At 45.5% G+C, this 15,568-nt stretch overlaps 1 protein-coding gene across 1 annotated transcript in view; it reads right to left on the bottom strand.

Moving 5' to 3' along the window:
• Positions 1-11,718, bottom strand: part of LOC139530626 (kinesin-like protein KIF26B) — a 156,659-nt gene extending 144,941 nt beyond the window's left edge. Inside the window, exons 1-2 of the mRNA XM_071327202.1 lie at positions 11,161-11,718; positions 10,366-10,761 (exon numbers count right to left, since the gene is read on the bottom strand). Coding sequence (XP_071183303.1) covers positions 10,366-10,761; positions 11,161-11,220 — 456 coding nt within the window. The 5' untranslated portion in view covers positions 11,221-11,718. The remainder of the gene's footprint in view (positions 1-10,365; positions 10,762-11,160) is intronic.
• Positions 11,719-15,568: the final 3,850 nt, after the last annotated feature.

Raw genomic sequence — 15,568 nt, 5'->3', positions numbered from 1 at the left:
ACACACACACACACACACACACACACACACACACACACACACACACACACACACACACACACACACACACACACACACACACACACACACACACACACACACACACACACACACACACACACACACACACACACACACGTACAGACCATCTAGAGTGGGGCAGGGAAGGAAGGGCAGAGGGAAAGAGGGAGGGAGGGGTGAACCTTGTAGGGATCTTGTATCCAGCCCTGTGCAACCATGCTGGTTTAAACCAACAAAGTAGGAGCAGCTTACACTCACCTGCTGGGACACAATCACACTGCCCAGCGTGCACACACATTGTATGTGAGTGGTGTGTGTGTGTGTGTGTGTGTGTGTGTGTGTGTGTGTGTGTGTGTGTGTGTGTGTGTGTGTGTGTGTGTGTGTGTGTGTGTGTGTGTGTGTGTGTGTGTGTGTGTGTGTGTGTGTGTGTGTGTGTGTGTGTGTGTGCGTGTGCGTGTGCGCGTGCGCGTGCGCGTGCGCGTGCGCATAGACTGATCTAAGCAGACTGCATTTAGCCTCAAGAAAAGGAATAGAAAAAACACTTGCTTTACAGAAACACACACATTCTCCTTTACACACTAGTACACTCACAGACCCAAATCAATGGAGAGAGGCACACACACAGACACACACAGACTCACACATACAGCCACACACACACACACACACACAGACTCACACCTACACCCGCAGCCACACACAAACACACACACACACACACACTCACACCCACACCCACAGCCACACACACACACACACACACACACACACAGACTCACACCTACACCCGCAGCCACACACAAACACACACACACACACACACTCACACACACAGACTCACACACACAAAACACACACACACAGACACAGACACAGACACACACCCACAACCACACACACCCACTACCACAACCACACACACAGACACACAACCACAGACACAGACACACACACGCGTACACGGCTCATCAGCTGCTATAATTGATTATTTCAGACATGCACTGTCTTGAAATAAGTCCGCATTTCTGGGGGAGAGACTGCAGTGTTTGGGGCACAGACACACAAGGAGCTGCTATTTTCCATCCCTGTCCTGTCCTCTGTCCTCTGCAGCCTAATAAGCTTTGCTTACTTACAGCGTATTGGAGTTAATTCATACTTTCTGCATTTGCATAACTGCAAAAGTCAACACAGAGTACATGAGGCAATAGTGGAAGTCTGTGTGTGTGTGCGTGCGTGTGTGTGTGTGCGTTTGTTCAGCAAAACCCAGTAGCTGGGACAGAGGAAGAAAATACATTTTCTCCACTTGTTTTTATTTATTTCCGACTACTTTAATATATTTGTCATTTTGTTTGAGAAGGGAAATGGGGCTGGCACTCACTGTTTCCATGGTATCAATGGTCCAAATGACACGGGAGGATACATGCTTCCAAACACACAACCAATAAGGTAGACAAGCTGACCCTTTGTGGTCCCGTACGAATCTCTCTCTCTCTCTCTCTCTCTCTCTCTCTCTCTCTCTCTCTCTCTCTCTCTCTCTCTCTCTCTCTCTCTCTCTCTCTCTCTCTCTCTCTCTCTCTCTCTCTCTCTCTCTCTCTCTCTCTCTCTCTCTCTCTCTCTCTCTCTCTCTCTCTCTCTCTCTCTCTCTCTCTCTCTCTCTCTCTCTCTCTCTCTCTCTCTCTCTCTCTCTCTCTCTCTCTCTCTCTCTCTCTCTCTCTCTCTCTCTCTCTCTCTCTCTCATTAAATCATCCCCAAGATTCCATCCCCAATGCACCCTCTCGTAGCCCCGCCGCAGACTCTTAATTCATGTCATGAAACATTAACAGAGTGGAGTTTGAATTGGCCTTAAAAGTAGGTCAGAAAGTTTGTGAACCAAACCAGGATTACACACATTCAATAACACTTAGATGGAGGGAAGGAGGAGAGAAAGGAAGGAAGGATAGTAGGGAAAGGAGGAAAAGGGGCAAGGACCTAAGATCAAAGCAGCATCATTATCATGAAAGGCAAGGAGAATGACACATTTACATGCACATATGCACGCACACACACACACACACAGTTTCCAGTTAGTTTAAAGTTCCTGATGACAGAGGCATGGTGTGTGTAATTAGTCATGTTTGCTGGGTGATTATAAATGTGATTATATGTGTGGGTTTTCTCCTCATACTGTAATAACACAATTCGGGAGGAAAGAGACACTTCCCTCGGCAGAGTGTGTGTGTGTGTGTGTGTGTGTGTGTGTTGTGTGTATTCAATATCAGGCTATTTTCCATCCCTGTCCTGTCCTCTGCTGTTCCACAGCCTAATAAGCTAACTTGTCTTACTTACAGAGTATTGGAGTTAATTCATACTTTATGCATTTGCATAACCGCAAAAGTCAACACAGAGTACTTAATGGTGTTCCAAAAAAGGCCCAGCTGCCAGGACCACAAGTACAAACTCCATCTAGACACCGTTGCCCTAGAGCACACAAAAAAACGACACCTTCCTCAGCCTAAACATCAGCACCACAGGTAACTTCCACAAAGCTGTGAACGACCTGAGAGACAAGGCAAGAATGGACCTTCTACGCCATCAAAAGGAACATAACATTTGACATCCCAACTAGGATCTGGCTAAAAAGACTTGAATCAGTTATAGAATCCATTGCCCTTTATGTTTGTGTGATCTGGGGTCCGCTCACCAACCAAGAATTCACAAAATGGGACAAACACCAAATTGAGACTGCATGCAGAATTCTGCAAAAACATCCATGTACAACGTAAAACGCCAGATAATGCATGCAGAGCAGAATTAGGACGATCCAAAACATCCTCCCATGTCCATTCCTCCTTCTTGCGTTGTCCCTTCCTCCCGTTACACCGCTGCTTGGTTCTGGTTATTTGGTGGGTGGTTCTGTAACGGCGTTCCTCTCTCTCTTCATACGAAGAGGAGGAGTAGTGATCGAACCAAGGCGCAGCAGGTTGTGAATACATAATGATTTATTAAATAAACAAAATAGACAAAGACGAAAACGAACTATACTGGATATAACTAACAAAATAACAAAACGATGTAGACAGACCTGAACAAACGAACTTACATATACACGAAGCACGCTGACACAGGAACAGACTACATAAACGCACGAAACAAACCGAAACAATCCCGTATGGTGTAACATCGACACAGACACAGGAGACAACCACCCACAAACAAACAGTGTGAAAACACCTACCTTAATTAATATGACTCTCAATCAGAGGAAATGAAAAACACCTGCCTCTAATTGAGAGCCATATTAGGTCACCCTTTAAACCAACATAGAAACAGAAAACATAGACTGCCCACCCAAACTCACGTCCTGACCAACTAACACATACAAAACTAACAGAAAACAGGTCAGGAACGTGACAAGACCTTCCATAACTAGAGAAGTGTTCCCTCAGCAAGCTGGTCCTGGGGCTCTGTTCACAAACAGACCCCACAGAGCCCCAGGACAGCAACACAATTAGACCCAACCAAATCATGAGAAAACTAAAAGATAATTGGAAAGAATTAACCAAAAAACTGAGCAAACTTCAGTGCTATTTGGACCTAAACAGGGAGTACATAGAATACCTGACCATTGTGACTGACCCAAAATTAAGGAAAGCTTTGACTATGTACAGACTCTGTGAGCATAGCCTTGCTATTGAGCGAGGACGCCATAGACAGACCTGGCACACCGCCCACAAAATGAGGTGGAAACTGAGCCGCACTTCCTAACCGTCTGCCAAATGTATGACCATATTTGTCAAGGACACTCCCTCTCTGGGGCTCTAGGTCACCAGGTTGCTCATTATTACGCACACCTGTCACCATCGGTACGCGCACCAGCGCCTCATCAGACTCACCTGAACTCCATCACCTTCCTGATTACCTTCCCTATAACTGTCACTCCCTTTGGTTCCTTCCCCAGGTGTTATTGTTTCTGTTCCGTTGTTTCATGTCTGTACGCTGCTCGTGGTTCTTGGTTTGTCCACGTTCGTTTATTTATTAAATTATTCACTCCCTGTACTTGCTTCCCGACTCTCAACGTACACGTTACAATGTTAGAGACAAATATTTCCCTTAGATTACACAGACCCACAAAGAATTTGAAAACAAATCCAATTTTAACAAACTCCCATATATATATTAGCGAAATACCACAGTGTGCCATCACAGCAGCAAGATGTGTGACCTGTTGCCACAAGAAAAGGATAACCAGTGAAGAACAAACACCATTGTAAATACAACCCGTATTTATTTATTTTCTGTTTTTGTATTTTAACTATTTGCACAGTGTTACAACACCGTACATTGCCATAATATAACATTTAAAATGCCTCTGTTCTTTTGAGTGTAATGTTTACTGTTCATGTTTGATTGTTTATTTCACTTTTGTTTATCTATTTCACTGGCTTTGGCAATGTAAACATATGCTTCCCATGCGAATAAAGCCCTTTGAATTGAAATGTAATTTATTTGAAATTGAATTGAGAGAGAGAGAAAAGTAGAGAAAAAGAAAAGAGGTGAGGGGGAAAAGTGAGAGAGACGAAATGAAAAAGAGGTTGAGAAGTGTGGAAGGTGACACTTCAAAGAGAGAGGGAGCAAGTGATGGTGAAAAAGAGAGTAAAGGGAAAGAGAGGGATACAGAAGGAGCCACTAAGAAGTCTGTATGAGAAGCTCTTCGATTCACCCGCCATCAGCATCCCTCCCTCTTTCTTTCTCATCCATCCATCCCTTCTCGCTGTATTGACGAAGGGACCTCTTTATATGGTAATGCCTTTCCCACCTGAGAGGCATGAAGAGGACATTAACGCTCACACACACACACACACACACACACAGACACAGACACACAGGCGTGAAGAGCACATTAACGTTGACTGAGATATGTATGCAGCTCACATCTGTCATATGTCGCTGCCGTAGCAACGGAGGGTGCCACGGTTACGAGAGCGATGCTGTGTGTGTGTGCATGTGCGTGCGCGTGCGTGTGTGTACAAGGCTAGGTGGTAATTTACCAACAGTGCTGTAAGGTAGTGGTACTGTATGTTACAGGGGAGTCCGTAAGAGAAGTTAAACCTCTCCACACTGAGATCTGAGCCAGTGACACTCCTACTTGTACATTCTAGTACATATTCCTCATGGCTCACATAAACACACACACATCACACACACACACGTCACACACTCTGATCCACTTTACTGAGCTGGACCTGACTAACCAAGAACAGACCGCTCACCAGTTACGATTTGGGTTTGGGACACACACAACAGTGCACACACACACACACACACAAACACACACACACAGGAACCAGGACTTGAATGACTTCAGCTTTGGTACCAGATGTGCCTCTGAGCCTCCAGCTACAAATATGTCTATAAAAATCCCCCCATGCGGTGTCACTGACATCTACCTCTTTTTCCCTGACCCGTCTCCTCCCTCCATCTCTCCCTCCCTCTCCTCCTCCCTCTCCTCTGCCATTATTACTAACATAACCCCTCTAGAGGCCATACCTTACCCTCTTCCCTCCCTCTGTTCGTACATTTCTCTCCTTCCTCCCATACATTGTCTATCCCTGTTTTTCTTTGATAGCCTCCTCCTGTAGTTGGTTGGTCGGCCGTGAACCTTAACCACAGCACAGCTAACAAACACATCCGCTTCAAAGAGAAAGGCAAAGACACGCAAACACACACGCTGTGTGATGTCAGATCCCTCCATTAGAAATAGACAGACGAGGGGGAGGAAAGGAGGAATGGGAAGGGAGAATGGGGGAGGCAAAAGCCCCTTTCTGCACTGCAGTACCTAGTCATGCAAATTAGGTAAATTAGGCTACACTTATTCCCTCTCTTTCCTTTTTTTTCTCCTTTTTCCTTCTTTCCATTGCCCTCCAACCCTGAGCCTTGCAGACACACATGGCAGTGGCAGGTTGCGGCGAGTGACATTTTTCGAACATGGACTCCGTTGCTGCACTCTTCAACTGTGTGGCGTTCTGTCTGTTTCTGTTCCCCGTGTGTTGTGTGCGGACGCTCAGCAGAGACTGAGAACCAGGTCTCTCTACAGTGGCTCTGTGAAGGTCATGATTAGCATAGCAATACTCATGTCTGTTGGCTCTGCCATAGGGAGGGGGAACAGGAAGCAGGAGAGGTGATGGACGCACCATGGCCGCGTCCCAAATCACACCCTATTCCGTACATAGTGCACTACTTCGGACCAGGTTCCAATGGGCTCTGTTCGGAAGTAGTGCACTATATAGGGAATAGGGTGGTATTTGGGACAGAACCCGTGTCCCTTGTCTTCTCTGAGAGACCTACTAGCTACCAGCCATGTTCTTGTCAGAACAACAGAGATTTGCCCAAACAACAACCCCTCAAACTCTCTCTCGTCCCATCACTAATAGCTTGGTACGAGCCAGAACAGCCCTGGACATGAGGACGCTAATCTATTGCAGGGCCCCTTCCATAATAACAGTACTCTTTTCTTCTTTCCCAACGATGAGAATACAAACTAATCATATCCAACCATTCCAGTTGTGTCTCTCTCCTGACAAGAAAGTTGCCCAGCCAGAGAGCTCAAACCGCAATTAAAGTCAGCCAACGTCCCTTTACACCAATCATCAATATGACTGCACTCCAATAATAATGACACTGATGCTGATGACGCTGATGACGATGATGATGATGATGAGGATGATGACACCGATGATGATGATGATGATGATGATGATGATGATGATGATGATGATGATGATAAGTGTCGTGGAACGGCCCACCGCATATGGCTGCCCTCCAACACTGCTCTGAATGGAAAATTCTGTTATATTCGTTCTTTGAATTATAATTCTATGTGGAAGCCTGTGCATTTACCTGCTGAGTGCAATTCACTAGGAGAGTGTCAAACGTTCACCCTGTAATCCACTGTAATACTAACATACCCACACTCTCCAGTCAATTACCACTTTGTAATGGAGGCTGGGAAAAAGGTTAACTTTATCTGAACCCTCACACACACACACACACACACACACACACAAACACACACACACACACACACAGACACAGAAATGTGCACACACACACACACACAAAAGCACGCACGCACGCACACACACACACACACACACAGAAATGTGCACACACACACACACACACAGAAATGTGCCCACACACACACACAAAAGCACGCACGCACGCACACACACACACACACACACAGAAATGTGCACACACACACACACACACACAGAAATATGCACACACACACACACAAAAGCACGCACGCACGCACACACACACACACACACACACACGGCTAAACAGTCTCCCACCCTTTACAATACCGCGCTCCATATGACCCCTTCACTAAACCTGCAGCTTCCAGAAGGTGCTCAGACGAACATCGTGTACCATTTATATTGACTTAATCAATAAGACAATTCATTGTTCAAGTCCAGATCCAGATGTTAGATAGGGATTTTGCAAGTCGAGACCTTGGGACTATCTGCCATTTTTGTCAAAAATGAGTTATAATCCATCTTTAGATGGTTCTTCATATGTTTGTGATGTAAAAAAAAATATGTAAGTCAATTGCAAGTGTTTTTTTATTTTTTTTACTAAATCAAACCAAGTCAAAGTGTATTGGTCGCGTACACAGATTTGCAGATGTTAACGCAGGTGAAGTGAAATTCTTGCATAAACCCTTTTGGACTTGGCGCTATTAAGGGTCTATCTATCTTAGGTCCAATCACAAGCCTGAACAAATACAGAGGGACCAATCAGAACACATCTTTGCAATCTCCCTTTAAGTATGGTCTAGGCTAGTCCAGACAGCAATACTGGCACGCAAGCAAAACAAAACAACACTGTCAGAAACCTTAAATGTTGTCACATCGTTGTTCAGTGATGACAGTTAATAATTAGTCTGATGAGCATAACACATTTCTTCATGTATTTGAGGATGTGTTCTGACTATCTTGGTAAAATAGTGTTATTCTATCATTTATGTATTCAAATAGCTACAGTTGTCATAAAAAAAGAAGAATTTACTACTAAACAGTTCTGAAATCTGAGATGTGAAAACTTTAATGCTCAATATCTCAGAACTACGCCTTGTGCAGATAGAACCTTATAGTCCCAAGGTGACGAGGTGGTCCCAATTTTTTTTTGTTTCTCCCAGTTCCCACTATGATTTCAATAGAGATCTGTTCAGTTTCCACTGCATGTTTTCCCCCTGTCTGAAACTTCACCCCTGGTTGTTCGTTCTGATAGGTGAGCTCCTCAGCTCCATAGGCTCCTGGGGGCGCGTTCAGCAGGATACAACGTTGTGCAACATTGATTTCAGATAGAAATACAGCATGTAGAACAAACACCCCTCTCTGACATTTAGAATAAGGCAAGGCTGCCCAACCCTCTTCCTGGAGAACTGCTAAATTAGGGTTGGGCTAAAAACCTACAGGACAGTAGATCACCAGGAAGAGGGTTGGACTGAAAACCTACAGGACAGTAGATCACCAGGAAGAGGGTTGGGCTAAAAACCTACAGGACAGTAGATCGCCAGGAAGAGGGTTGGGCTAAAAACCTACAGGACAGTAGATCGCCAGGAAGAGGGTTGGGCTAAAAACCTACAGGACAGTAGATCGCCAGGAAGAGGGTTGGGCTAAAAACCTACAGGACAGTAGATCACCAGGAAGAGGGTTGGGCTAAAAACCTACAGGACAGTAGATCGCCAGGAAGAGGGTTGGGCTAAAAACCTACAGGACAGTAGATCACCAGGAAGAGGGTTGGGCAGCCCTGGAATAAGGGATCGTGTCAGCTCTATTGATGGCATTTCTATCGGCAAAGTTCCACAACTTTTGCCTACTGAACGCGGCCCAGCTGTCTGTTGCTATACAGCACCCCCTGTGTCCCTACTGGGGACTGCTCTGGTCCCTCACTTACAGGCCTACCACTCACTCATCACCTGTGCACTGTCAGCAGTGACCACGGTCAGCAACCATGTCTCAGAGCAACCTTCTCTATTGCCAACAAACAGTAGGGCGTGCTGTAGATACAACCACACCAGAATGGCAGGCTATGGAGAGAACCCTAGACCTTCAAACACATTTGTTCTCAAATACAGTATCAGGCTGAAATAAATCACACTTTTATGCACCATGGTTAGGCTGGGCTAGAATGGGGAGATGGTTCAGAGAAAGATTGAGTTTAAGTATAAGGTTAGAAGTTCATAAGCACTCTACATCCCCACAGAATAGATCCGTGTATGAATGGGCCAATTACGCACATTGGGAGTCAAAACCGAACTCATTTTAATCGGTTTTAATTGGGATCCCACCAGTACCACCCCTCCCCCCTGCGGTCTTAACGACCCGTGGTCTTTTTACAGCAGCCAGGATCATGACGCGATTCCTCTGTTCGCTCTGGGTTTACAGTACGCGCGCTGTGCCACGCAGAACGCTGCTATTTGTAACCAATTAACACCGTCCCCGCGGGCTGCATTCGTCACTCTGTAGAACCTAGACTCTTGGCAATGCAGATAACTTGGCAAGGCCGCCTAAAATCCGCAACATGCTGAAAAAACCGCTCATGCATATAGGCCTATTGTGCTCTATAGCGAGAGAACCCTCTTTACGCACACACACGCGGGCGCGCAAACAATCACACGCGAGCACAGGCACGCATGCGCGTGCACACACACACACACACACACACACACGCAAATATACATACACACACACATATACACACACACACCTGCACAGTGAAACGAGTCTGTGCCTCCGACAAATTCATTTGTAGCATTAATTTATGATAGTGGAAAATACAAATACATAGGTAGCCAAATAGAACAGTAAATAACCCAACTATGGACACGGAAAAAAACTATAGGCCTAATGGAAAGCATCCATTAATTAATCGCAACAAAAAAATGCGTAATGAAGCAAATGGAACTAATTTATTTACATTTTGGATAAAGCTGATGGACAAGAAATCAAATTGTATTATCATATTCGTTTTGGCATAATACCAGTTATTGAACGAGCACGCCGCACAAAGCTGTTTGCCTTTGAACTGAGCTTTTCCCATAGGCTCTCTGGCTCTACAGCCCAAGCACAACACAACACAAACAGGGCAGTAGTCAGATTTACCATTATCCAACTCACTCCTCATACCATGCGTCTCTTACATGGAAACAGAAAACAGTTATGCCCTGTGCCATGTATGGAGATGTCAATATTCCCAATATGGTACACCATAGGGATGTCTGATGGTCTTTGCAGAGTTCGCCAGAATCAGAGGATGCTATAGCCGAGCAGCATTGCATATAGCCGGGCTTACCTTGCTGGAGTAGGGGCCGGGAATCAGTAGCTTCAGCGCCTGTCTCTTCAGCTCCGCCAGCCGGGCATTGCAGTTCTCACACCATATCCCCCTCTCTCTCTCAGAACCAGGAGAGCTCCCGCTGCCAGAGCCCGGCGAACCTGTACCGAAACCTGGCGAGCCACCTAGAGACCCAGGGGAACCGGTCCCGATCCCTGGAGATATGGTCCCGGGGGAACCGGAGAAGGATCCCGGGGACGAGGTGCCAGATCCTGGGGAGGGGGTGCCTGTGGAGCTGGGCATAGAGCCGGCTCCCTCTGGAGCGGGTCGGCTGCCGGTCCGGGACTCCTCATAGGCCTTTCTGTACCATGTCTCCGGGGAGAAGGAGGCTGATTTTGTCGGGGAGGTGTCGGTCATCTGTTGGGAGCAACATAAAGGCAATCCTACCTTTAATGGACCATTTAAATTGGGGAAACGCACAATAACTCACTATACGCCGGTCTTTGCCATGTTTATAAACGGCACCACAGCCGAACAAATCCACGTAGGTCTAAAGTTTGAACACAAATTGCAAAAAGCTTTTTTTTTTAAATAAAGCTGAGTATGATATTTGCGTTCCCTAACTATAGCCTACCCTCTTCGCCGCAGTAATTAATTGCCTACCTCCATTCAAACCTGTAGCAAGCATACAGTTACTGATCTGTTGGAATGCATGAGCGCGCGGCAGTAGTGCACGACTCACTGTTGTTGTTGCCACAATTATTACTGATATAATCATCCAATCCACTTATACTAGTATTAATTAGAAATACTTACCCCGTATTTTCTGCTCCTGCTGGTCACAGACCTCTCTTTGGTCCCAGACAGAGAAGTCATGTTGAAGGTGAGGAGAGGGGAAGGGAGGAGTGGGGAGAAATAAATCTCGGTTGTTTTACATCCAAGAAGACCAAATAGATTTCAATTAATTCCACGCCCCTCCGTGCTTCTCAATCATGAACCGATATCACGCAGATTGGGTATCCATATAGCCTACTGTATTCAACCATGAAAAACAACGACCTAACAGTAATTCCACTCAAATTGATCCAATAGGCGCAATAATTAGTTCCAATCCACGGTCTCCTTTAGCGACTTGAAAGTGGGGTACAGACGGGTTTCTCTCTCTGGGAGCGGCGAAGTGCAGCAGGCAAGGCGGTAGCAGAGTGAATTTTGCCGCTGCCGCACAGGCTCAACGTTGAGACAGTGGGGACGCCGCGTTTGCAGCGCTATAGCCCACACCACAGTCCAAGGCAGAGCAGAGGCACAGCCGTGGTATTCCTCTGGCTGTCTGTACGCCTGCAAACTGCAGGAGGCTCCGTGCTCATCTGAAGGCAGAGGTGCAGACTGGAGAGAGTGGCGCTCACATCTGGCTGGGGGAGGGTCCTCTCTGCCCCCTCCTCACTGGCCGACCAATACCGTATCAATGCTTGGTTGACCGACAGGTGGCAGCTAATTTCCTATGTCAACTTTTGGAGGGGGTAAATGCTGACTAGGGAGTAAGGTAGTAACAGATGCGTAGCCTATGATAGACTATGGTTGCAAGACAGTAATGTGCATTTAAAAGGTACCTGGATCAGGGGTGTGCTATGTATAGTTGGATCAAAGAGGTTTAGGCCTAATCAAGAATATCATTCAAAATTATCATCATCATCATCATCATCACCACCACTACCACAGAAACAAGGTATATTTCTAAGCAATAAGGTAGTATTAAATCATTCACTGGAGAGGTTTTACACAGAACACAATCACTCAATTTAAACCCCCCAAAAAGCTTGAGTTTATTGTCCTATTCATGAATAGTCTCATTCAATTAATTTGTGTTTCGCATTCTGAGGATAATGCACATACTGTGTGCTGGTGGTGTCATGTGAATGAAAACATATTGCTGCTGTGATTTATGGGATTTACACAGCGTGGGGTTTTGATGTTGTTTGTGGATGCACAGCGCCATCTGGTGTCACTGCATGGCCTAGCACAACAGATGAAGATAAAACAATGTTTTATGTCACTGCAAATATTTACAATAGCTCAATATATTCTGTATCAGATTATGAATCTAGAACAATACAACAATTAGGCAAGATGATGGTTACATTTGTTATTAATCCCAGAAGGCAGGTGTGTGTGTGTGTGTGTGTGTGTGTGTGTGTGTGTGTGTGTGTGTGTGTGTGTGTGTGTGTGTGTGTGTGTGTGTGTGTGTGTGTGTGTGTGTGTGTGTGTGTGTGTGTGTGTGTGTGTGTGGGGGGGGGGTCGTCCATGGTCATCATGCTAACAAAGTCTTTGTAGATGATGGCGTTCTTGGCAGGTTCCAGAGCAGCTGACAGAATCTCCTGCATCTCCTGCTGGGTGAAGAGCTCTCCTGCACAGAGGAACTCATAGGAACAATAGATCTTTATCCATCCATTATACAGACACAATCACAACTTTCGCTAACACAGTACCAAACACACCATACACACACAACACACTGGGAGCAGCACGGTGTCCACCACAGAACAGCCAGCCCCTACAGTTTAAGGTGGGCCTTGCTCAAAGCCACAACGGCAGTAGGTGGCTCCTGAGATATTGATGGCAGTTGCCTTTATAACTTTCAGGCTACCGCCCGCCACCCCTTAGCAGGGTTTCTCAATGTTGATTCTGGGGACCCACTATTTGCTGAATGTCACTCCAGCTGAGCATCTGTTAGATACTAATAAGTGCATCTGCTTGGTCGAAGGGAACCAGCAAACTGGAAGTGACCTTTTCTTGAAATATGCTAAGAATTAATACTGTAGTCAACCAGAGACTATATTGCTGATCTGGGAGATATCATCATATCATGTTTGTAGAGTGGATTGTTATCTGTCAGTAGCTGTCAAAATATTTGACCACTGGAGGGCATGAGTACTGTAATATCACCTTGCTGTAATCAAAGCACACGTTAATGTTAATGCAAAGTGACAAGATGCGACCGATTTGTGATTTCGGGCCAATGATTCTGTGGTTCTCTGTAAGGAGCTCTATGTTGCTTCCACATTACCTGCCTGTGTCAAGTACTTTGTGACTCGTGAGCTCCTCCGGTTCCAAATGTCCCTTTTTCTGCTGATCTAGAACCTGCAAAGTGAACCCAAGGTATGGTCCTATACAGTCTACAATAGAAGGAATCCAACGTAAGAGCCTACAGTTTACATACAGAAACAAAACAGGCTACATACCGAACTTATACAGTCTACAACACATAACCACACGATAAGAATGTACACAATCTACATTCAGAACCTATACAGTCTGCAATAGAGGGAATTAACCCAAGATAACCTTTAGAGTCTGCATACAGAACATATAAAGTCTGCAAAGGGAATTAACCCAAGATAACCTATACAGTCCACATACACATCCTCAAAGGCCTGGAGCAGCAGGTCCTCACCACTCACACAGTCACAACACAATGGACATCCTTTTCAATTCAGTTTTATTCTCCAGATCTGGGTGACTATGTATGGGGCACATGAAACAGAGTGTGATGAGTAAGCCTGTCTGAGAGCTGAAGACTTGCGTTAGCTCCCAGAGCCTGTTAGGTGGTGCTGACTGTCAGAGTGGTGAGAAGTGGGCAGGGCGTGTTAGGCTTGAGTTAGTTAGAAGGACACACCCTGTAAACATGACACAACTCAACACAACACAACACAACACAATGTTTACAATCAAACCATTATGAACTCCCCTCTCTCTGTCTCTCTCTCTCTCCCCTTTCTGTTTCTCTCTCAAGCCCCACCCATCTGTTGTCCGTATCTCCCTCCCATCTCAATGAGTCCTCTGTGTCCTGTGTCTCAATCTGTTTTTCCTTATTGTTTACTTTGGCCCTGCTCTGTTTCTCCTCCCCCCTTTCTCTCTCCGTTTTGTCATCCCCCCTGTACTTTTTCTCCTCTCTCTCTCCAGCCTGAGGCTCAGTGGACACAGGAAGTAGTTAAGTGTTGTTGGAGTGTCTCTCAGATAGTCTGTTACCCCTCTGGTGCTTATAGAACAGTCTGGACCACACACACACACACACACACACACACATTTAACACAATCTCATACAGAACATCCCTGCAAGTAAGTGAAATATATCAATCACATCATGTTTGTATAAGGTGCCACAAAGTGCCACTCCAGTGACAGGCAGACAGTTAACAGAGTTGTTATCTAAAACTGAGACCGGGCAGTAAAAGGTGGGTGGGAGTGATTAGGCCTGTTTCATCAGCGAGCTACAACCTTGTTTCTTATCTTTATAGTTAATCTCTCCTCCTGGACACACGTACTCTGTCTATATTTGGAGCAAGACACTGATCTAAGGTCAGTTTTGCTATGTGTAAGAACAGAGGGAGAATTTTTCTCTGCTAATTCAGGAATAATTTATATATTTGTATTTCTTAATTATTTGTATTTCTTAATTATTACATTTTTCAGGGGGTGTTGCAGCACCCTCAGCACCCCTACTTCCCGCAGCTATGTGTAAACCTGTTAGTAGGCCTGGCCATATCTGTGATAACTTAGGTCAGGAATAACCAGGGTGAATTTAATGAGAAAAATCACTCTGGAATGTATCACTGTAAAACAACCAATTAAGGCCAATTTGGCCAATGTTGCCACATAGCCTTCTGTAGCTACACTATATATACAAAAGTATGTGGACACCACTTCAAATTAGTGGATTCGGCTATTTCAGCCACATCCGTTGCTGGCAGGTGTATAAAATTGAGCACACAGCCATGCAATCTCCATAGACAAACATTGGCATTACAATGGCCTTACTGAAGAGCTCAGTAACTTTTAACGTGGTACCGTCATAGGATGCCACTTTTCCAACAAGTCAGTTCATCAAATGTCTGCCCTGCTAGAGCTGCCTCGGTCAACTGTAAGTGCTGTTATTGAGAAGTGGAAACAGAACGGGACCGCCGAGTGTTGAAGCGCGTAGCACGTAAAAATCGTCTGTCCTTGGTTGCAACACTCACTACAAGTTCAAAACTGCCTCTGGAAGCAACGTCAGCACAAGTACTGTTGGCTGCATAGTGCCAACTGTAAAGTTTGGTGGAGGAGGAATAATGGTCTCGGGCTGTTTTTCATGGTTCTGGCTAGGCCTCTTAGTTCCAGTGAAGGGAAATCTTAACGCTACAGCATACAATGACATTCTAGACAATTCTGTGCTTCCAACTTTGTGGCAACA

This window comes from Salvelinus alpinus, chromosome 9 (genome assembly GCF_045679555.1).
Source record: "Salvelinus alpinus chromosome 9, SLU_Salpinus.1, whole genome shotgun sequence".
Taxonomy (NCBI): domain Eukaryota; kingdom Metazoa; phylum Chordata; class Actinopteri; order Salmoniformes; family Salmonidae; genus Salvelinus; species Salvelinus alpinus.
The sequence above is the reverse complement of the archived record's forward strand: the minus strand, read 5'-3'. Positions and strand labels throughout refer to the sequence as shown.